Consider the following 24,141-nt stretch of genomic DNA (forward strand, 5'->3'; position numbering starts at 1 on the left):
AAGTACGTATGTGTATGTTAATGAATGACGTGATGAATTTCTCATGCAACATGAACCCATCTTAAATAATTCATTAAAGAAAAAGCATTTCATTTTATCACGTCTTGTTAGAACTGTTGTTTTATTGATTTTGCTTGTATAAAATCAAAGCTGGAGTAAGAAAGGTGTTATATAAGAGGTAATTTACAAGGATATAAAATAAGACAACAAAGTGGAATGTACAAATTTCATTTGTATGTAGTCGGTCAATATACTATAAATAAATCTAAAATAAATATATGTAGAGATTCAAACATCTTTAAAAGGCATCCACCCCAACAAATCACTATACAAGTACTATCACTTTGCTAGTGACCTTTTGTGTCACTCGCAATCTATGAATAAGTATTATATAATAATAGTATCCAGCGAAATTTCAACAAAAATTTCATACCTGTTTATGTCAAGAGGACGTTAAGTCAAGGAGTGTGTATTACAAATCACTATACAAGTAAATAAGTATAACTGCAATGTAGAGGTTTTACCTCTGCACCACAGCCCTAATACTAACAAATGTTAACAGTCACAACTTAGTACTATATCACGTGGGGAATCAGCCAGAACTTGAATCATCTGCATTCACTGTATAACAGCAAATAAATCACATAATGGCGTGGATAATAAAGGGCGAACAAAGTTGTAATACTGACGCTTGGAAGTATGAGATCACAATTTATGGTTAAGTCTAGAAACAGTCTAAGGTGATCAGGGAACAACCATGGCATTTTTCGTCGTAAGGACGGCATGTTAGACCCTCACCACAAGAGCCGAACGCGTTGCTGTATCCTCCACATCTCTCACCGGGTCCCTGAAACAACCAGATAATTTAGTACAGGTGTGTTATTTTATATGTAGAGTTTAATATTCTGAATGTTATTGATTAATTTGCTGCAGAGTCGTAGCAATTGTAGAACAAATTGTATAGTATTAAAATTTATTATTCGACTTTGAAGAGAATTAATTGCGGATGAAGTACACGAGAATAATATTATCGACATCCACAGCATTTATATCGCACCGGACAGACAAGTAATATTCACCTTCGAGCACACTCTCCTGCCGCAGTCGTCTCTGCTTTCACCCCATGGGCACTCATCTGGGGGGTTGTCGTCGCAGTCGTTGATACATGGACGGCAGGGCTTAATGCTAATTGAACCGCAACTCCTGCAAAAAAGCAATTATTTTGTTGCAATTCGTTGTCTTAATTCAAGCAACCGCATACACTCAATTTATTATGGTATTTGGCTCAAGGATTTCTCGAGTCTTCCCATAACATTTCCTTTAATTACAAATACAGTAAATTGTAAAGACAATTTTATTACTACTGCCTTAGGCTTGTAATTAAAATATAATTACATCTTTAATTGTTGTGTGGGATTGTCGGCAATTGTTGTTTAAAGGTGAAAATGATTTTAACAATACATTACAGATTTATTAAAACATTGTACAATACTTACGCTTCATGGAATACGCTTAATGTAATAGCAACAGTCAGAATTATGGAGACTAGAGGAAAACGATACATATCGCAGATAAATGCCTTCGATATCGACTTCCAAACAGCGAGGGATTGTCCTGAAATAAAAGTATGAATAAGTATTATATAATAACAGAATTCGGTGAAATTTCAACAAAAAGTCAAGAAATATGTGTTTTTCTATGTAATTCTACTGGATAATTATCTTTTTCTTTATTTTTGTCAATTCAGTCTATTAATGTAACACAATTAATAAAAAATAAATGTTTCTTATTTACAATATTCATTTTTTAACGATTTCACTGAAAAATATATCTAATATATGTGAAAAAAGTCATCTTATATTAATTTGGAACCTAACATCTTTAATAAGCAATTGGTAATGTCAATTTAAAGTAATCAGTTCATTAAAGAAGTACAGTAAGTAGAATAAAATGCAAAAATTTTAACAAGATTAAGGGTCTTTAACATAAGAAACTTACATTTACATTTGTTATATTATTAGAATCTGAGTGTGATTACAATTTGTTGATGTAATAATATGTTTCTTTTTATTATTATTAGACAGAAAGGCGATGGACAATAGCAAGTCTTAATTACAGTCACTTTGCTAGTGACCTTTTGTGCCACTCACAATAGACCGTAAACTATGAATAAGTATTATATAATAATAGAATCCAGTGAAATTTCAACAAAAATATACCTGTTGAATCTGTTTATGCAAGAGTTGTGTTTTTTTATGTGATTCTACTGGATAAATATCTTTTCTTTTTTATTTTTATCAATTCTATATATTAATGTAGCATAATTAATTAAAAACAAATATAGTTTTTTATTTCATTAATTGTTGATACTATGTAATAAATGTATAATGTATTTTTATTAAAAATTCAATGTAATGTACTTATATTAATAAAACAAAACTTCTTTGATCCTCGGAATGTCACAGAAATCGATCCCAAATTTATTAAAGACCGCGATCGCAAAAAATCCGCACTTGACATAACTTGACGGCTAATCGCCTTGAATACCGCAAGATGAAAGCAAAAATATCTGTTACGATGTTGTTTACTGTTTTCGCGATTCCTTTTCTAGCTGCCATGGAGCTGCCCTGTTCTACTTCGTCGTGATAGTTCACCGATTAAATTTTTACTCTGTTGTTCTCCACTGCTTAAGCATCAACAATCGGTCACAGAACATGCGCTTATCTCAACGCAAAGTCCTTTAAAAATACATAATGCTACAATGCGTGCATGTGTTTGTGATGAAGAGACACATTTTGCTAGCTGGCAACTACTCTAGACATATATGTCTGTCTATGTATCTAAAGAAGCTGAAGAAGGAGCATTGGAGCCCTTAAATTTTTGTGAACGAGCTTAATACGCGCAAACTAGCATTCGGAAGTAAAGTAGGACTTTCTAAACTATAATTTTAAGGATAAAGTGTGACCACAATAGTACCTTTCTCTGTCGTTTTCGACGAATTAAATTGTACACATGTAGATGCACTATTTGTTATAAAAATGTTTTCAACAACAAGTAAATTGTTCCCTAATTATGGTAATTACATGTTATAAGAAGGCAAATATTAGTATCAAATTAAACGACAGTATATTAATTAGTCCGGATAATGGAAACAAATATTTTGACCGGACTATTTATCTAAGAAGATAACGTGCACTAATGCACCGGAATTATAAAACACTAATATCCATGTACCTGTTTTAAAGTATTTTTAGTGTTGACAATCTCGTATGGCAAGGTCCATAAATTTATATTAGATAACACAGCCACAATCTTCCAAACATCACAAAAACTTTTGTTCCACATCTAACTTATCACAAAATTTAAAAAGGATATATTTATGTATATGTATAAAAAGCGGAAAACAGTCCCTTTCCACAATGCGACACCCGCAGATCCAACAACAACAATCAACGGCTTGAAGCACTTGAAAATGTAGCCTCGTTGCTGAATGGGCATCACATTCTAGAAGAGTGTTTCGCAGCCAGTGAGCCCAAGGTATGACCCAAGACTGACTCAAATTGACTTTTCCATAACACGCTTTATCACTCAGGTCCCCACCATTGCACCACTCATATACATATATACACAAGACTTAGATTTACTAGCAGAAATTAGAAATGGCATCTTTTTAAATTGATGATTATGATTTTACTAGTTTATAATGCCTAAAATTCTAATCTTACACGAAATTTTATATCGGAGTTTTTTTATTAAATCATTCCCAACACAGGATTTTAAGCTTTGAGTAGGAACAGGATATAGATGAAATATATTAATTGTGGTCATTGTAACAACATAATCTTATACTGGAGGATGGAATATGTAAAAGTCATCTTATATTATTTCAGTACCTCACATGTATAGTATTTAATTGGTAATGTCAATTCAATGCCAAAAGGAACCAATTCATTAAGCAGAATAAGATGCAAAAAAATTAACAAAATCAAGGATATTTAACAAAAAGAACTTACATTTACATTTGTTATGTTATTAGATTCTGCTATTTGTTGATGTAATAATTTGTTTTTTATTATGATTAGACGGAAAGGCGATGGACAATGGTAAGTCTTAATTACAATCACTTTGCTTATAACCTTTTGTTCTACTCGCAATAGACCGTAATCTATGAATAAGTATTATATAAGAATAGAATCTAGTAAAATTTTAACAAAAATATAACTGTTTATGTTAAGAAGACGTTAAATCAAGAAGTGCTTGTTATGTTTTTCTATGTGATTCCTGAGGTGTGAATATAGGAATTAAAAATAAATTTATAAAATAATCCCATGCAAAATATGTATTTTTATCATTGAACTTTAAGAGTTTATCAGGGGAAGCTGTGAGCTAATAGTTGATTGTCCTGCAACGTCACTCAATTTAAAAACTGCCTATAAAAAAACTAACATAACTATTGTATATTCCTGAAAATTGATTTTTTTTTGTTCTCTTAATTTCTTTTAATGAAAAATAATTTTATTAGGGTCAGCTCAGATAGTAATTGTATCTTGTTTGTTTTAGTAATGTAATAATAAGTTGAAATAAAATTTGTTTTTTATGTTCCATCTAATTTATTATGTTATTCGAAAACGATTAGTTGAAGGCACTTTATCAAAAAATTAAAAATAAATCAGAGACTTTATTAATTGGTGATAAATGACCGAAGATTACACGGTCGACCCCCCGAGAAATGCGGTTCATGAGACGCTGCCATAAAAATAACAAATTATCAATATAATTTGTTTCTTATGTAAACACACAATATACATACTTATACATAACATTATCGTTTTAAGTGGTGCAGACCTGTTACTTAATATGAATTTTCTTGTTTTATCAGGTTAGTCAAAACATGTTGGCTTGGACAATACAATGTCATGAATAAACATTAAATATAATATATACATTAATTTATTTATCAACCACTAAATGTTGTTAAAAGTATTTATTTGTATGAGTGCAAATTAATTTGGAGTTAATTTAATAAAACCGAATAAAATGACTAACTTTGTGATAAATGATAATTGCACCTGATAACAGAATATACTTAAAATAGATTTTATGTGTTCGAATTAATACGTCTTTCGTAGAAAAGTCTACGAATTTCTGACAGGGACTATTAATAGATAGTCTGGTTACTAATCAGTGATTAATTGTTTATAGACCTCTGTTTGTATATGTGAATAACAAATTACAATGTTATTATTTTTCAGTACGAGACCTGTTTATTGGGCACAAAACAAAACAAGAAATCATGTGGTTTGTGAATGAAACTTGCGTAATTGTTAAAGTTCAATTTTTTCGGGAGATTTGATTTTTAATTTTTTTAAAAATATCTCCAGTACATATATCATCGTTTATTTTACATTAATTTAATAATTTATATTGAATTTAGTTTATAATTGCATCACTGGCAATGTTGATAAACAGTATAAATATTAGCAGTATGTATTTCTGTTTTTGAATTACATTAAAAAAAAATAACATAAGCAAAATCAGTTTTGTTGACCATGATTCGACAAAACAAGACGTAATCATATTTTGGTTCATTACCTACTCCAACAAAATCAAGTTCCGTTTGCACAAGACCGGGCCTCCACGATTTCCCGATTTGAATCACCCGCAACATTGCGGTCTCATTATTAAATCCTATTATTATCTCTATGATATAGTAAACACGATTTTAGTCGCCATCATTCACAAATATATTTCGCTTATTTTTCTCAGAAATATTTGTTGTAGTCAGGTGATAATTCGTGAATATTTTTAGATTTGCTGTGATATTTTCGGTAGGTGCAATTCAATATTTTTAGTCAGTATTAAATTAATTTTAGAACATAAGCATAAAAATGTTTTTATCGTGTAGGTTCAACAGAACACACGACTGTGAATAAACTAAAACCTACGTGGTCAAACACATGCAATTTGTGACGTCTCTTACTATACAACACACTACCTACAAATAAGACGAAAATCTTTGTTCAGAAAAACTCAATTCAATTCATAAATTTAACCCACCGAACACGTAAATAAGAATCGTACCAAACTAAGTTTGTACACGTGTCACAATTTTTAGTGTCTCGTCCGAATATTATTCAGTAACCGAAAAGTTTTCGCAATTCGCATGTTCACTTTAAAAATAACGAATGCATTTTTATGATGGTGCCAAAATAAAAATAATATAAGCATACACAAGTAACTGTTTTCAACACACAGATAATTGTTTCAAGACCATTTAAAAATCTCAAAAACATCTCGTTCAACCGGAAGAAATTAGATCACAGTAAATATTTATTCTCTTTTTTCTAAAAAACGGTACAAGGATTTATAATAACAATTTAATAATTAAATATTTTTACCACAATATAGAATCTTTAGATTTTCAAGTTATTTGATTTGCTTTAACGAAACATAATTTATTACATTTTGTTCATTTTACTAAAAATTTTTTTATTTAAATTCAATTAGAATTAAATCTATCTAAATAAAATTTTGTTAGGTTTGGTAAGTAAAAGAATATTGGTCAAAACTATTAAGTATATTATAATTATAATATAAATAAACTAAAATTTGAATAAATTGTACTAAAACTAGTTAATTTATTTAAATTGGTCCTCAATACAAATCTCACAATTTATTTCTATTAACTATCTAAAAAACAGAACAAAAATCAAAATGTACACAATAAGATTGTTAAGAAAGACGAGAAATCATTTCTATCATTGTTATTTTTTCTTAGAAATATATAACTGGCAACTACAAATAAAGTAAAATCTAAATATTGTTTTTACACCACGGATTTTATAAAATATATCTGTAAAAATAAAAAATTGCATTAATTGTTATCAATCAATTATTATCCACAAAAATTTGTAACATTTTATTATATTAGATATGTTATTTTTTAAATGCTCAAATAATTTAAATTATTATATAAATGTATGTATGCGTGCATTTAAAAATATATATTTTTTATAAAGTATTATAAGAAAAAATGAACATATGAATATGTGTAATGACATAATTTTTAATATATTACATATTTGTAGAATGTAGAAGAGTTTAAATTAATATCAAAATAGAATATATTTTATTAATTACTGATGAACCTTAGTGAAAAATATGTAATTTTGTAATCACATATTATTTTAAAAAATAAATATTTTAGATATTTTATTTTCAAAATGTACAAAAATTTTAAATTAATATAAAAAGTGAATTCATTTTTTAAATTATATATTTTATAGATTATTACACGAATTAGAAATAAAATGAAATTTAAAGTATATGTAAATTTCTAATATGCAAAATATTGTTTATAATACTATACGAAATAGACAGTGCATAATGGGTAGTTTAGGTGAATATTTTAAGTTTTAAGAAAATGATTATTATGTATTATATCTTTAATTGATTAGTACTTATATTCTAATGAAAATAAAATTACTTCCTCTAAAATACATTGTGTTATTATTAATATGTTATTGAAATTTTCGAAAAAGAAAAGAACGGATCTAAATGCGAAGATGCCGATCTAAAAACAATAAACAAGCTTGCATGAAAGGCGTGTGTTCGAGATCATTGGTGGAAAAACATGTTTACATCTATTTAAAAATAACTATTTTTCTTGCCTGCATGTGTTTAAGAGAACGTGTCATCAGTAAACACGCCAAAAAGGCTCGACTTGACGTAAAAGATCAATTTGAACTCCCGTCAGTGCTACCCCATTATTATTGAGGTCAAGAATTTTAAATGAAAATTTTAGTTGAATTGCCCAAGGTTTTCCTTTGTGCTTTAAAATATTTCTTTGCAAATGTAATAAGAATTTTTTGGTGTGATCCAATAAAAAAAATTAATAAAAATTTAGGTAAAACGCACATTTTGAAAAATTGGGAAAAATAAATCCCTCTCGAAATGGATGAATCAATCAACATTGTCTGAAAATTAATTCACATGACTTTGTCTTCCTGTGTATTTTATTTTTCATCAATAACAAACATGAAATTGCGATCTGTTTTTTCCACGGTACTGTAAATCTAAAATTAGTTGACCCCCACCACCGGGTGAAATACGTTTTTCGCACACAAAACCATGAATAAACCTAAAAAATTCCGAATAAACACACACGCTACACACAAAGAAAGTACAAGTTCAAAAACTCCTGAAACGTCTATTTTCGTCCTGACTGTGCAAATTGCTACGTGTCCAATTTTCAGTGCGACCGACCTGTCAGTGCGCTATCGAGGTGATCCCCAAGTGCAGCAATTTGAAAACTCACTCTTTAACGTTTTTAAGAAAGTTTGTGGTGAATTAAAATGGGAATGATAACAAGAGTGCGTGGAAGACTTAGAAGTCTTCACAGCATTCCCAAGCTGGATCCTGAGGTCAGGGATGAAAAAATTGCCGAAACAGGTATTGGACATTTTTTTTGTTGCCAATAAATTTTTATGTTCATTATTATTACTATTAAATATATACGTTAATTTTTAAAAATAAATTTTACTTCATCTGAAAAAACAATATTTTAGCACACTTTTTGATAACAATAAAAATCTGATAGTTTCATTAAATTGTTTAAAAAATATTCTTAAATTTTATTATTATTTTTTATAAAAATACCTGCAAAATCATGCGTAAGATATAATTTCAAAATATTACAACAGTAATATTAATTATTATTATTATTACAATATATTTGTTCCTCTATTCTTTTGATTGAACAAATTTAGATTATTTAAAATTGAAATGAAATGTAACTTTCTAAAAAAATATATTTTTTGTGTGAATGCTTATGAGTCAGTTGAATTTATTGCAGACTAAAATAGCTTCTTGCTTTTGTGCAAAATTCTCCCAAGGGATGAAGTACATTTTTGGCGAAGAATGGATTGTTTTTAAGTTTTCGTAGTTTACAAAATTTTAGTTAATTGTTAAAGTAAAGTATTTAAATAAAAATTGAAAATATTGATTGTCGCTAATAAAATTATGTGCATTATTTTTGCTACTAAATACAAAATTTAATTTTTAAAATTAAATTATAATTTATTTGAAAAATGAACAGTAAAAATCTGAGAATTTAATTAATTTGTTTAAAAAATAATCTTAAATTATGCTGATAATTTACGAAATTTAGTTGGTCGTTAAAATAAAATATTAAAAAATATAGAAAAGTCTGATTTAGAATCATACAATCTGAAAATCTGAGGAAAAAATATATCATCTACAAAATTATGCAAAAGATCAGTCACAAAAATAAACCAATTTATACAAGTTTACGATAGCTAAAAAATAAAATAAAAAAAGTACAGTTACTGCAAACGAATTAATATTGGCAATTAAGCACTGTATAGAAAGTTAATATGTATATTTTTTTCAGTTTGTCTTCTCTCAGTTTTGTTTTTACTGCCCTACTGTTCACGAGGACATTCTCCATTGCTGGTCAGCCTTGGAGGATGGTGTGTGGCGACGTACTCTTTCTTAGTACTTCCATTAATGATATCCGCCAACTACAAGTACCCCGTCCGTTGGTTCAGACATATTGCTGCTAAAGCACCAGGTATGACTAATATATGCGATTTCAAAGTCCATTACTTTGATTTATGGCAATTAACAACAATAAACCGGAGAACCATTTCGGAAACCTCAAAGGGTTCATTACTTTTTACCGCAATATTATATTACCACCGCGGGTTCGTTTGTAACTCGTAAAATGGATTTTTCATGGTTTTTAAAAAAATTGGGAGAAGATAAAATGTGTCCCACTTTCGAAATTGTAAATACACGTGGGTTTATATAAACAAAAGTGTGTTTGAGCTGTCCAATAGACAAGTTAAAATTGAATTTGTGGACCAGCGCCAGAACAATTTACAAGTACTCTGACGTAATTCGAAATTGATCTAGAAATTAGTAAATAACGCCTATTTACAATGAATTTGATACCAATTGAAAATAGGTTTTTGTAAACAATTATTAATTTGTTTATAATCTAAATAAATAATTAATTAATTGTTGCTTACCCTTAGGTGTGTTGTGGTGTATAAACTAAAAAAGTATGATGTATTACGCTGAGAAAAATCCGATTTTATATCAAAATGACGCCCTCGCCGTCGCCGTTACCAAGTGTAGATCTCTTGTCATGTCTTGTGAAACTTAATTAATATTTTAATTTAAAATTAATTATTAATTTTTTCAGGAAAAACACAGGACAGCACGAAATCTAATCAATGTCTTAGTAAATGAAGTAATCTAAGGAATTGTGGCGAATAAGACTATTACTGCATTGGCTTATTAATTTATATATGATTTGGTACGGCCTAAGGATTTTCGTTTTCTTTAAATTTATCTCCGGGAATTACCTACCAACTTTCTATTTCAACTGTACACGAATTTAGGATAAGGTCGACCTGTCGATGAAGCATTTTTCCGACTGAAGGTTCAGTGACTTTAATATTTAGAAATTATTGAATGTTCTTAAAAACGACATATGCGAATTTATAGTTCCAAAGTACTATCGTCAAATGAGGATAATTACCGTTTTGTGATGACAGTGATATTTATAGTATTTTTTATTTTTCATTGCGAGCTTAGTCAAATGAAAATATCAGTCAAGTTACTTGATAATATTAAAAATGTACTAGTCTGAATAATTTACATTAAGTTGGTCTGATAAATTTACATTAATGTGGACGATTCTAAAATAATTTTTTTTCCATCGGGTGGTTTTATATAATGCCAAGTAATTCTTACTACTAAAATATTACGTTAATCTTAGACTAAACATTCTCAGCAATATGGACATAGTGTGCCAAAATATACTTATTTTTTAAATTTTCTGCATTTTTTTCACAAGAATTACACAATTTTCATAAAATATGGTGTACAAGGATTTTTAAAAGCGTTGAATTGAAATATTTTAAAAAATAGTAATTATGCTAGTTTGTTTATCTTTGCTATTTAAATATTTTATTATTTACTTTTTTTGTAAAAAAATGTACTTATGTTAAAAGCTGATGAAGTCCATAATCTTACTCTAATTTATTATTAAATGTTTTAATTATGGTATTTTTTAGAAATTAGCCTACAATTTATTAATTTAAAAAAATACTATGTTTTAAATTTTTATTCATTGTTTAACTAACTTTAAATAAGTTGACTTATTGGATTTAAAGAATAGGTTTCCAGTCAAATATTTTTTGATGGTATATGTAATGAATTGGAAAATTTTATTATTAAAATATTAGATAAAATTCTCCGGAGATTAATTGACTAACATAAAATATCTGAATAAAATGACCAGATACTAGTTGCAAAATATTGAACATACCTCACAAACACAAATACAAGTACCTATTTAAATTCAACACCATCAGAAACTCCTGTATACTGAATTCTAGCGAAATTTTATTTAATAATTCAAGTTGATAAAGTAAGTAAAAATGCAGTTTTAGCGGTAAAAAATTATACGCAATATTTGGTCCTATATATACAGTGTGGCTCAAACGGGACACTCTCATAGAATTTGTATTTTAACAAACATTTTTTCTCATTTGTAAAGCATTAAAATATGTACATATTATACATTGTACTTATAAACAAAACGTCACGTTTTTTGGCCCAAAATCGAAACCTACAGGGTAATTTTATAAACATGAAAGTCAAAGAAATCATACTTTTATAGCAAATTTAACTACACTACTGGTTTAAGCACCCCCTGAAATAGGTATATATTAAATAACATAAAGAATTACGCACAATCATATTCTTCGTAGGAATTTATTTTTTTAGTTATGAAATGAACTGACAAAAATGGTACAAATTATCTTATTTTTCAACGATATTGGAATATTGTAGTATACTTACAATATTACTTAAAATTCGTAAGTTATTAATAATTGAGAAACATTGTCACGTTGAATTCAACTGTGGATTCGTGGAAGTAAATAAAATTTGGGTATTAAAAGTGTTACGTTACTATAAGTATAATATTATTAGTATAGTATTTCAGTATTTTTGAAAATTACAAAATATGTGCTATTTTTGACAGTTTATTCGAAAGACTATTTGAATAAAAAATAATTTATAAAAATAATATGATTTTTAATTTTTCCACAAAATTATGAATTACATACTTTTTTAATAAAATTTGACATACACCTTTTTCAGAGGGTACTTAGATTTTCTATAAAAAATTGTTGTATAAATTCTTAAATTTTCATTGATTAAAAATTACCATCTAGGTTTCAGCGTTGGACTAAAAAAACGTGACAATTTATATATTTTCATGCTTTACAATTGAAAAAAAAGTCAAAATCCGATAACAAATACAAATTTTATGGGGTGTCCTACTTTCAAATGAACAACACTGTATATCTCCTTCTCAACTTCTTTAATTGAATGATTGATAATATTTTTTTAAAAAATTCCACAAAATAAAAAGGAAAGAAAAGTAATTAAGTACAAAAAAGCGTTAATAAATTTTTATCATAAAATATAAAATGTTTAATTTGTGATCAACAATTTTGTTCTTGAGGAAGCTGTGGTATAATTATTCACTTAAGAGACTGATCATTAAAAATGTATTCAAAACTCATCATCATTAATAGCTCTTGATAAGTTATAAAAGTTTGGTAGCACACTGTTAACATTTGCAGTATTTTTAAATTTTAAATTATGGAGTAATTTTATGTCATGATCTTCATAAAATTTGCATACATTACATTGTCTAGTGCTCCTAATTTAAAAATACAATAAACACTTCATGATTACATTGTGATGGTTCCAATACAGAGCCGGATCTACTTTTAGCGAATTTTTAGATGATTTTATTTGTTCTAAAATTTAACCTATCAGATGTCTTAAATCTTTCACATTATTTAATTTTAATTATTTGAAAAAATGTCTAGATGTAATCGAGGATTACAAAATTTCTGATTTCTGACAATTATCGCAAGGTAGATTGTGGCATACTTTGAGGTTCCTCTTTATTTTGGAACCGGTAATAGGAGTCAAAGGTTTTAAAGGCTTAAGTTTATACTACAGGACCGTGCCTTTTAAAATAAAATAAAATAAAATAAAATAAAATAAAATAAAATAAAATAAAATAAAATAAAATAAAATAAAATAAAATAAAATAAAATAAAATAAAATAAAATAAAATAAAATAAAATAAAATAAAATAAAATAAAATAAAATAAAATAAAATAAAATAAAATAAAATGGAGGGTTAATCCATTGGCAAATTAATTTAATTAAGAACCACTTCTTTTCAATAATTTTTATCTTTTTTGTGTTCATTTTAATATTACCACGTACTTAAATTTTTGCAAATATTCAGCATTGAAAATTATTTTTTAGACGAAACTGTTAAAACGGATATAGTGAGTAATTTTGGTGTACATATCTTATATTTTTCCCTGACTAATACCAGTACTCACAATAACTTAGGTACAACTATTTAGCTCGTTTTATTTAGTTTTTTGAACATATTCTATTTATTCAATGCTTAAATTGAATAAAATTTGTAATAAAAAAATTTCGAAATCCAGATGCGATAAGATAATTTCTTCATTTTGCTAATTTTTGTATATTTAATAATACCTGACACAAACAAGAAAAACACAATTAAATTTAAATATTTTGTAGAAAATTGCTTCTTCTAGTCGTATTTCTAAAAACCTTTAATTACATTTTTATTTGGAAATAATTAAAAGGATATTCGCCAGTTTAGCATTACTCTATTATTACATCTATTAAATTATAGTTTGGTGTACAATACATTTTTTGGTACAAAACATTAAACCTGTGCCAATTATGTATCATACCTACCCATACTTACGGTTAAAAGCCGAAATTAACATTATTCTCAAATTATGAGTTATTCCATGTTTTTCAATGTAATTTGTGTCGGAATACCCAAGTCCTAATTACTGGTACATGTTATCGTCACGCGTGATAAAACTAATCAAATGCCCAGTGGCCTCAATAGAATGATGGTCCTTCATTAAAATTTCGTTGATGATTTATTGACCGATATATTCTGGAGGCGCCACTTTTCATGCACTGGCTTTTACTTGTTTATTAAGACTCTAACCTGCGGGTCAAGTTCGGAAAACGGATCTGCTTCTTCGTGTGTGTGTTTTACCGATTCGATAAAATGTTGATAACAGTGACATGCATTGATATCAGACAAAAAAATAATTGGAATATCCAACGATAAGGTTTTTGATCACTTGGAGGCTCAGTGACACTTCCCAAACGTCTATTATGGATGTATGGGTGTGTGTAGCAAATAAATTTAAATCAATTGTCCAAGAAAATCAACTGGCACTGTCACTATATATATATACTTTACGGGGAAAGTTTTCAATTGGGATCCGCCAGTTACACAACTAAACGATGAACTTGTTGCAAATAATTTTGTTTTCAGTTTTCATAAATAACAGGCACGTGCTCCAGTACCATTGACATACGATTATTCAGAACAAGTCGACATGTCAACAACACGCATATAACGCATATAAGTTTGTACCACATGAACGTTTTTAATTCGATAAGGCCATCCAACTGTACTTGTTGATTGTTGACACGTATGCAGTTAAAAATATATATGTATATATATGAAAAAAATCATGGAAATATATATATTGTTGACACGTATGCAGTTAAAAATATATATGTATATATATGAAAAAAATCATGGAAATATATATGAAAGTTATGAACTAGATTTAAAATGGACAAAAATATGTTTAGACCATAATAAAAAAAAACTTGGCAAATGTACATAATAATATTTACAGCAACAAGCTTTTTATTTTATGCCAGCAGTATTGCCAGATGGTAGTTTCTTTATAAATTTTAAATCAAATTTTATTCAAAGTTAAACTTTTGCATTAAAAATAAAATAATCAGTAATAATTTACTATTTTTCAAATGAATTAAACTGAAAAAAATAGTATGTAATATTTTTAATTTGTTGCCAATAACAACAACAACGTTCTGATGTTGGTAGAAAATTTTAACAATCTTGTTCACTAGACCATAATCTTAGCCATCTCACCTTACATTAGAAAATTTTTCACTTTTTTTGTGTAAACATTTAATTATTCTGTTCTTTTATATTTCATACTATTTATCTAAAAGTTACTAAATAACTAAGAAAATCTTCGATTCAAGTTGTATAATAAGAAATATTAATTTTGAATATTTCTTTGCTAATAGTGGAAAGTGATTTTTAATATATAATTTAGATTAAGTAAATTGTTTACTATAAACTCAACTATTAGAACTTGTAATCTAGTATTTTGATTATGAAATATTTTGGTAATTTAATTTACTGCAAAAAGTGAATGATAAAAAATAACGTTTTAATTTTTTTCTACTTAATTATGTAACATACTCTACTTTTTAAATATTGATATTTAAAATATTTATTAAAGTTAACATTTGGACAAAGATTTATTAACACAACTTCACTTATTTGGATGAAAGGAACGGGTGAGTGATGCTTTCCAACTAAGTGTTTTCTGATGCTAATGTAACTAATTGGAAAATTTTACAATCAAAATATTAGATAACATTTTTCAGAATTATTTAATTAAATTCTTACAACAGAAGTAACTCTTTACGGCTCTTTGAAATAGATCAACGACTTCATTTGAAAATTAGATTGATGTTAAAATTATTTAATATTTAATAGAAAAATAAGAAATACATGTGTTCAGTATTATTATCTGTCAATTGAGCAAAATAATTTTAAATGTACAATTTAGTTTGAGAAAAAAATATTGATCAGACCTAATTCAGTGGCAGCAATTGTGCTTCTACAAAATATGAATAAAAAATGTTATAGTAGCTGTTCAAAATACCCAACATTTCGAATGAGTAATTTAATCTAACTGCATAATTTACTTCGCTGTTGTTGAAATATGAAAGCTGTAATAAAATAAAAACATTGGATTTTTGGCCGACAAAAGGAACTCATCAAATTTTAGTAAAATTGTATACAAAGATAAATTCAAGTAAGACAATTTTATAAATAATATTTAGGAACAAACTTACATTTGACATATATTTTGAAGATAAATAATACATTATCACATTTTACATTGCCAAAAAAGTGCATATTACAAATGTCCAATTCTTTAATTAAAACTCCTTAATTCCTTAGTGAAAAACTATTTGGCAATGAACTGTTACAGTTCATTTTCATCTGGCAACGTCGGATCCTTTTAAATAGAATGGAACTTCGTAAATTCATTCGAGAGTTTCTAGTATCTACTTTCTGTGCAGGTTGTGTAATTGATGAAAATGGAGTCTACAAACAGTAGAGGCAAGTAACTAATGCTAATCAATTGAAATGCATTCTGCCACACAGTAGTTACCACCTACACAGAATAGCTTTTAGGATGTGGTACTATCCGAAAGTTAATTGCGATATTTAATAGACTGCAACGAATACACAGGATATGTCTGCACAGTGAAGATTATCGTCATCCCCGTCGAGAATGTTGATTAGACTTGTTTGGGATATTTATAAAATATTTTTTTAAATCGGCAGGTTCCAGTGGATCTGACACAAACAATAATTATTCTCATTTGCTAATAATAGAGGGACGTTTCCTAGTACATTATCTGGACTAATAACGCCGTTATAAATAAATAATCTTTTTGAAAAAATCGTTCGAGTTCAATAACAATTAATGAGTTGTTTTGATTTGTACAAGAATGATTGCATGGTGATTTGTTGTTGTTGGTGTAGACGACGTCTCGTAGGACTGGGAAAAATCTTATTCCGCTTCGAGTCATTGAGAAAGCGAAAGTGAGGCTTAAATATATTCAAAATTTTTACGCCAATAAGTTACACGTACAATACAAAATATGTATATATAAATTTATAATTATTACTTCAGCTCAGTTAAATTTACTTTACATTGAAATATTAGGTAATTATTGATATATTCCTAATCATGTGGCAATTAATCATGAGTTAACAAATTAATGGCGGTTAACTAGCCGTTAATGGGTATATCTGGAGCATGTGCGGCCGAGACGTCGCGTGGATTTAGATGCTGTGGAAGGAAAAGAGGGACATGTCCAAAACAATTTTTAATTATCAAATGATAATGAGTAGGGATATTGATAGAGCAGATGCACTGTGGGACAAACATTATTCGAGACGTCTAATCCCTTCCAAAATTTTTTTAAAATCATTTCTTTCAATTACAGGATATCAGAGTTAAAATAATATTTCTTAAAGATTAATTGTTTTAAAAATACATGATAAATTAATTATAAATCATGACCGAATATTATCACTCAAAAAATTAAAATTGAAAGATTGTAGTACTTTTAGTTTTATTTATAAATTTGTTTATAAATAAAAAAACTTATAGCCACTATATGTGTTTTTTAATAAATTAAAACAACAAAAACATACATTTTTATTAAAAAGTTCCTAAAATAAACCTAAGAATGTAATTCTCGTAATGTCACATCTTAATAAAGAGAAAAAATATTTTTAAAAAAGTTATTTTGATGTGGTAAAATTGACTAAGTAAAATCTAGTTTTTTTAGTAACTTCTAAAAATCATCTATTTCAAAAATATGGTAAATTAGAGTTAGAATAATATTTTTTGAATGTATGTTTTAAAACTACACAAGAAATTAATTTTTTGTATATTTTTAATAGTTTTTTTTTAAGTTTTATTCAAATATTTCAATATAAATAAAAATATTACCAATTATATTATATAAGTTAATTCATTAATATTAACAGGAGTGGAATTAAATTTACTTGTACACGTGAAAAATAATAAAATTACAAATTAATAATCTCCATTTTTTATTAAAAAGATCTATAAAACAATCCATAATATTCTTGTATTGCGACATCTAAATAAAAGAGTAAAAAAGTTCTTACTTTTGATAAGTTAAAGTTACACTTGTAAACTTATGAGATAAATTGGAGATGTAATTATAATATACTTAGATAATTTACATACTTATGTGATACAAAATCTTGTTTTCTCGTCTATTTCAAAATATGTGTAAACTAACTTAAACTTGTAAATGATTAAAGATGAATTAGTTGCATTAGCCATGAAAAATGCATTAACAGCTCATTTAAGAATCTGCTAGATTATTTATTCATTTATAATGTTTGCTAATCAAATTGAATTCATTATATAATTGTGCTATAGAAATGCGGTGCTATCTGTAGATATAATTAGCTTAAACTATTAATAATTATCAATAGTTTTTAATAAGTTCTAAACAGTCCTTAAATTAACCAAATTTTTATCAACTGAATAAATGTATCACTTCTGAACTATTACTAAAATAATTTTTTATTACCAGTTTTGTCAATGAAATAAGTTGGTTTCACTTTTTCCATTTTTTATTGTTTTCTAGAAATATCAAGCTAGTTGTTACTATTAGTACTGTCCCACAGTGCCACAGTTAATTCTTTCATTAAAACGGCCGCCCGGAGGCTTCTCCTGTCTTCTATTATCAACTAGACGTGGTCTATTTTTAGACTGCGATTTCTTAATAACAAATTGCTTATCTACGTGCATTTAGTCATCAATTATCTAGTCAACTTGCATGACACTGAGGTGTAAACTAGAATCTAGAATTTAGTTCGATTAATCGCAGGAGCGGTACTATGAAAATACTCATACTGAGCGTGTTTATTAAATTTCCGCTTATCGCAAATACATATGTTAGTGGTTCCCATCGGTTAATTATAATTATTGTTAGTTTTTTAATCGGTCACTGACTAAGAAGACAATAAAGGGATGAGTTATCAATGTTGCTTTATTAACATAAACTGGTTATTTTCTTAGAGTCAATAATAAAGTCTATGAAAATAACTTCCGAGTTGCAAGACAAACATTAAGTTAGTAAACGAGACAAATAACTTTATTATGCATAACTCTAATTAAGATTTTTTTCTTATAGAACTGCTGCGAAAATATTCTACACCGATGTGGTCCATAATATGTAAAATCTACGGACCCTTGGATAAGTGCGAGAGAATTTTCATGAAAATGTCCAATATTTCCAATTTAGCGACACAGGTAAGATTTACCACTATTGCAACATTTAAACAACCATCAAGTCACAAAAGTTTATTGAACGTTTATGGGCAATCATGTTTTTCTGGCTTGTCCACAAATATTTGTTACCATTGTAGTATCGCTGAAAAACAGAGAGCCCGACTTGTTTGAATATGATTTGAATTTAGAAATTTTCCCTTGGTTTTGTAAATACACTTAATGTAAATAAATATGTTTTGTTAAATGTTATCTTTGAATATAGTTTATCCAATGTGTGATCTGCAATTTTGGGTGAAGCAATTATATCATACATTGATTGACCCATGATTGTTCCCACTAATGATAAAATTTCTTGCATATTTTAATTTTTATTTATTTTTTAAACACAAAGGTTTATACAATTATTTCCTTTGTACTCTCCATGTCTTATTTTGATCTCTGTCAAACAACTCATTTGGTTCATGGTACAGATCTGTGATGACAAAATAATTATTATCAACTTTTTTGTAAGACAATAAGTCTGGTTAGTCAAAATATGCAATAAATATGTCATGGGTAAATATGATATATTTTGAGTATCTTCTCTAAATATTATATGTTTACAAAATTTAATTGTTTTGTAATAATGGACATATAAATAAATAAATAGGTGTCGATAATATTTTAATGGGACGACACCTAATACATTTGTTCTTTTGAAATAATTTTATTTTCATTAATTTTCAATACATAAATTATAAAAAAATCAAATTTATTATTTTAATTTATAGATTAAAAAAAAAATGAATCAATACTAAACATCCAACAAAGAGCTAGTTCAGATGTGATAGTTTTATCTGTGATAAAATTCATAAAATATGGATGAAAATAAACATTAAATATTTTTTACACAAGCTAAATAAGGTATTTCTCTATTTTTGCAGTTAGTTTTCTTCATGATGTGTGACAGGGTCCTTCTGTGCAACTTCGGAGGTCATAACTGTCCTCAGAAAAAATTCACTGGTCTCTACACCTTAATGTTTTACAACGTAATCGCCTACTGCGTGAGCTACATTAAAGAGCTAATCCAAAAAGAGGACTGGAGCATGACTGTCTCCATTACGCAACACAGTAAGCTTAAGCACGTAGCCATGTCAGCGACCAAAATTGTTCTGGAATGGACTAAAGCGGTCACATTCATTATAACAGTCACGTTTATGCTCCTGGTGTTTGGATTGGAACAAGGTTTGCAGCATTACCAGCCAACTGCTCTTTACACCCTCATAACTTGGACCTACTACATGTGCACCGAGAAAGTGTTCGTGGAACTTTTCCTACCTTTCTTGCTCCTGCTGAAACTAAAATGCCTGGAAGCACTCGAAGCTTTTTACGCCCCCGTAATTTTGAGGTACTACACGGTCACCCTGGCGACAATCTTGGTGTCGTTCTTAACCTTCTACGGTCAATTGAGGTTCACCATTTTGGCATTTTACCTCACGGTCTATTTGAAAGTGAAGGACATGGTTTTGAATTCGTTGAAAAAGCTCAGAGATGAACAGGCCGTTTTGGGAAAATTCAGATATGCGACGGAAGAAGAGATCGCTAACTGCGACGATGTTTGTGCCGTGTGTCTCAGTCCGATGGAACGTGCCAGGGTCACACCCTGTCATCACTTGTTCCACGCGGATTGTCTGAGACAGTGCTTAAATAATTCGATGATTTGTCCGATATGTAAAAGAGAATACACATTTGTACATTAACTAAGGCTTTTTCTGGGTGATTTTTGCTAATTGTTTTGGACGGAAGAGGTTGTAACTCATTCTGTATGGAAAATAACTGATTTCAAATGAGCGTTCTGAAAATAAATTTATTCGTGAAGTAAAAACAAAATCGGAAACATATTTACAAAAACAAAAATGTATAGTTTCAAGTAAACCATTCTAAAACTATAAAATCGAAACTTTTCAAGTGAGTGTGATACGTATAGAGTAGGAATAATAAAAATACCATGATACCACTCAGCGATTCATGTGCAATTGCGTCTATCTTTTACTTTATTTATTAAAAAAATATATCTACATTTATTTCTGGTTGTTTATTTCTAAAAATCAAATACATATGTTATATAAAATGCGAAAAATGTGCCAAAGTTATAAATAACTTTTAGTTGACAGCGCTGGTAGCCTATTTACTATTTAACGGCGTCTTAGATCAACATTATCAGGTACTAATTGCTAATTTGTTATTTGATATTCCACAATTTTTGTGTTGTTTTCATAGTTTAATTATAGCTGCAGTATTAACGTGTTTATTTTAATTTTAACTTTGACTCGTTTAGACCGAAACAATTAGCAATAAATACTGAACTTTGTATTTATTTTTTATACGTAAATGGGAGATTGTATGACTGTTTAATTGTATTTTTATACAGACGAGTTAGTTTAATTAGTTTTTACCAAAAAGTTTTGTATTAGTTTTTAATACAAACTAATATAAAACTGTTTAGGGTTAGATTTTTGTTAGTGGTATTTTATATAAGAATGATGTGCCTAATTTTAATGGTCAATAAATTTATTTTGTATATGTGGCATTATTTATAGAAACCTCAAAATTTGACAGTTGAGATAAAAAGATTTTACCGAAATGTAGTGTGGTGCGAAATGTCATCCCGTCAATCAAGAGAAATTCCAGTAAAATGTTCGTCATCTTAGGGTAAATGCGATTTTAAGGTCTATTAATTGGAGATTTTACTTTACAGATTAGATTATTGCTTCAAGCTGCGTAGAAATTTTAATCTTTTGATATGGTATTTTTATTAGCTGCGTTAGAAAAATTCTTCATCAAACAAACACAAAACATTTATTCAGTCGCCTGTCAGGTGGGTTTACTAGTTGCAAAGAAAAGCATGTTTAAAAACATATATATATATATATATTTTAGATTTGTTTTTCCATATTATGTCAAATTTTCCTGGAAAATCCCGAGAAAAAAGTAAATTATGGATTGGTTATGGCATTGTCAACAAACTTGATCTATTCAGTTATGGCATATTTTGTAAAGAGTATTAGAGGCATATGTGCCAGTGGCAGAAGAACAATGGATACGACGCCTTCATACAAAAATATTTTCAAATGGTTTTGCAAGATAATTCTCGAATGGCTTAAGGCTATGGTTGCCGTAATCTGTTTACGTGAACAAGGCATCACTTACGAACCGAACTTGATGTACAACACGCTGACTTTTACTTATTACATTTGCACTGAAAAAATTTTCTTCGATATAATTCTCAGTGCCGTAGAACACATGGAATTGGAAATGATGAACAGTCTCGAACAAATGTATGTTCCTTTGGTGTTGAATTTGTTGGCTGTTGTGGCAGGAGTTTGCATCACATTGTACACGTCGGCTGCAGAATATTACCCATTTATTATTATCAGCGCTTATTTCATAGTTTACTTGAAAATCAAAGACATCTACTATAATTACTGGGAGTTAATTCTTCCGGACATGAAGATATTTTGCAGTTTTAAGTTCGCAACAGCCGAGGACATACAAAAATGGGATGACATTTGTGCAGTATGTTTAAACAAGATGACTCGTGCCAAGATTACTCCCTGTAAACATTTGTTCCATCCATATTGTTTGAAACGATGTCTGAAGATCTCGCATTATTGTCCTTTGTGTAAACAAACGTTCGATGAAAATGGCAGTAAATAAACACATCCAGTAACGCAATCTACTTATTTTAGTGTGACAGGTCATCCTCCTCAACGTTTTCCATTTCATAACATATTGAATCTCAGTTTTAATAATCAGGACAAAGTAGTTAAACTTTTAGAATCGATGTCGTGAAGATGATTTGTTGAAAACAATTGATCTTAATAATTGTTTAATATTGGTGACCTAAAAAATTCTGCCACAATAAACCTAAGAACTGAGAAAATTGTATCTATAACACCTAGAAGATGTTGCTGGTAATAATGGAAATCTACAATATATATGAATGAAGATTTTTCTGAAAAAGTCGTTGGAAGCAACTTAAAATATTTTGGTACCATGTAAATGCCTCATACCTGTTTAATATCAAATAGGTCAAAATTTTAGTGTTATTGTGAAAGGATTAATTTTGTAACAAGGAATTAATAAATGATTTGCTTAATTATCTATTTAATTTACCGATAAATTAAATTAATTATTTAAGTGGTAAAATTATGAATACGTAAACTTTCAGACTTTCAACAAATACAGGCGCCCAAAAGAAAAAACATGCTGATCTTAACAAATGGATTAAGTCACGAACTGATATATAAAATAAGTTTTGTGATAAGTCATGTATGAAAAAATATTGCTGTCTTCTGGTTTTTATGTCTCAAGATAACTTGTAACTATTGCTGGTAATAGCATGATGTTTCATGATATTGATAAGCTCCATCAGCAAAAATTTGTTATAGAAAAAACATAGCACTAATATAATTGTAAATTCAGAATAATTAGAAAACAGTAAAAAAAACTGTATGCGTGGCTTAAAAATTATTTTTCGTATCACCTGATGGTGGTCTGCTATTAGACTGTTGAAGATGAAATCCTGACCCTTATATGTTACAGTAACATTTACTATATCATACAAGAAAAGAGTATAATAATAACTGCTTGGTCTCCTCCTGCAAGGTAACTCTAGGTCTTACTATTATTTAAAATTTTGCCTCTATATAAAAATGTGAATTGTTTATTACGAACAAAGAGATGTTTTTGTTTGTATTTTACAATCATACCTCGCATTTATGATTTTATACAGTCCTTATCGGATTTGGGCTGGACCTCCCAAGTACTTTACTAGGTTTTTGCTTAGCGACGAAAGAGACTAATGTTCTCTTTCGACCGCTATTTTTTCATATTTTTAGACAAATTTGATGGTTTTATGGATGGAGATGAAAAATTCTAGTGAAATGTAAATTTTAATACTTTTTGTTGGAAAAACCTAGTAACTGAATATTTTCGAAGGAAAAAATTAACATCTTTTCTTTTCAGTACAATTTTTTATTTTATGAATTTTATGGATTTTGGGAAC

At 28.3% G+C, this 24,141-nt stretch overlaps 3 protein-coding genes across 3 annotated transcripts; 2 read left to right on the forward strand and 1 right to left on the reverse strand.

Annotated features, from left to right (window-relative positions):
* Positions 1-212: 212 nt before the first annotated feature.
* Positions 213-10,071, reverse strand: LOC109598939 (neuroparsin-A). The gene is made up of 4 exons (XM_020014841.2): positions 10,053-10,071; positions 1,497-1,614; positions 1,080-1,203; positions 213-847 (listed from the first exon to the last, which is right to left on the reverse strand). The coding sequence occupies exons 2-4, from the start codon at positions 1,562-1,564 to the stop codon at positions 725-727; spliced, it is 315 nt and encodes a 104-aa protein (XP_019870400.1). The 5' UTR covers positions 1,565-1,614; positions 10,053-10,071; the 3' UTR covers positions 213-724.
* LOC109598938 (E3 ubiquitin-protein ligase hrd-like protein 1) lies at positions 8,169-21,657 on the forward strand. Its single transcript, XM_020014840.2, has 4 exons — positions 8,169-8,451; positions 9,413-9,592; positions 18,997-19,115; positions 20,018-21,657. The coding sequence occupies exons 1-4, from the start codon at positions 8,355-8,357 to the stop codon at positions 20,831-20,833; spliced, it is 1,212 nt and encodes a 403-aa protein (XP_019870399.2). The 5' UTR covers positions 8,169-8,354; the 3' UTR covers positions 20,834-21,657.
* LOC109598954 (uncharacterized) lies at positions 21,634-23,232 on the forward strand. Its single transcript, XM_020014864.2, has 3 exons — positions 21,634-21,770; positions 21,832-21,951; positions 22,014-23,232. Exons 2-3 carry the CDS (start codon positions 21,877-21,879, stop codon positions 22,788-22,790), a joined length of 852 nt encoding a protein of 283 aa, XP_019870423.1. The 5' UTR covers positions 21,634-21,770; positions 21,832-21,876; the 3' UTR covers positions 22,791-23,232.
* The last annotated feature ends 909 nt before the right edge of the window (positions 23,233-24,141 follow it).

This window comes from Aethina tumida, chromosome 1, assembly GCF_024364675.1.
Source record: "Aethina tumida isolate Nest 87 chromosome 1, icAetTumi1.1, whole genome shotgun sequence".
Lineage (NCBI taxonomy): Eukaryota > Metazoa > Arthropoda > Insecta > Coleoptera > Nitidulidae > Aethina > Aethina tumida.

Excerpts from the sequence above, each read along its gene's own strand:
- LOC109598939 (XM_020014841.2), bottom strand. The coding sequence starts at position 1,564 with ATGTATCGTTTTCCTCTAGTCTCCATAATTCTGACTGTTGCTATTACA. Across the intron at positions 1,204-1,496 it reads TTAAGCGTATTCCATGAAGC|GAGTTGCGGTTCAATTAGCA; the intron begins GTAAGTATTGTA and ends GCTTTTTTGCAG. Across the intron at positions 848-1,079 it reads GCAGGAGAGTGTGCTCGAAG|GGACCCGGTGAGAGATGTGG; the intron begins GTGAATATTACT and ends TGGTTGTTTCAG.
- LOC109598938 (XM_020014840.2), top strand. The coding sequence starts at position 8,355 with ATGGGAATGATAACAAGAGTGCGTGGAAGACTTAGAAGTCTTCACAGC. Across the intron at positions 8,452-9,412 it reads TGAAAAAATTGCCGAAACAG|TTTGTCTTCTCTCAGTTTTG; the intron begins GTATTGGACATT and ends TATTTTTTTCAG. Across the intron at positions 19,116-20,017 it reads TTTCCAATTTAGCGACACAG|TTAGTTTTCTTCATGATGTG; the intron begins GTAAGATTTACC and ends CTATTTTTGCAG.
- LOC109598954 (XM_020014864.2), top strand. The coding sequence starts at position 21,877 with ATGGTATTTTTATTAGCTGCGTTAGAAAAATTCTTCATCAAACAAACA. Across the intron at positions 21,952-22,013 it reads TTTATTCAGTCGCCTGTCAG|ATTTGTTTTTCCATATTATG; the intron begins GTGGGTTTACTA and ends TATATATTTTAG.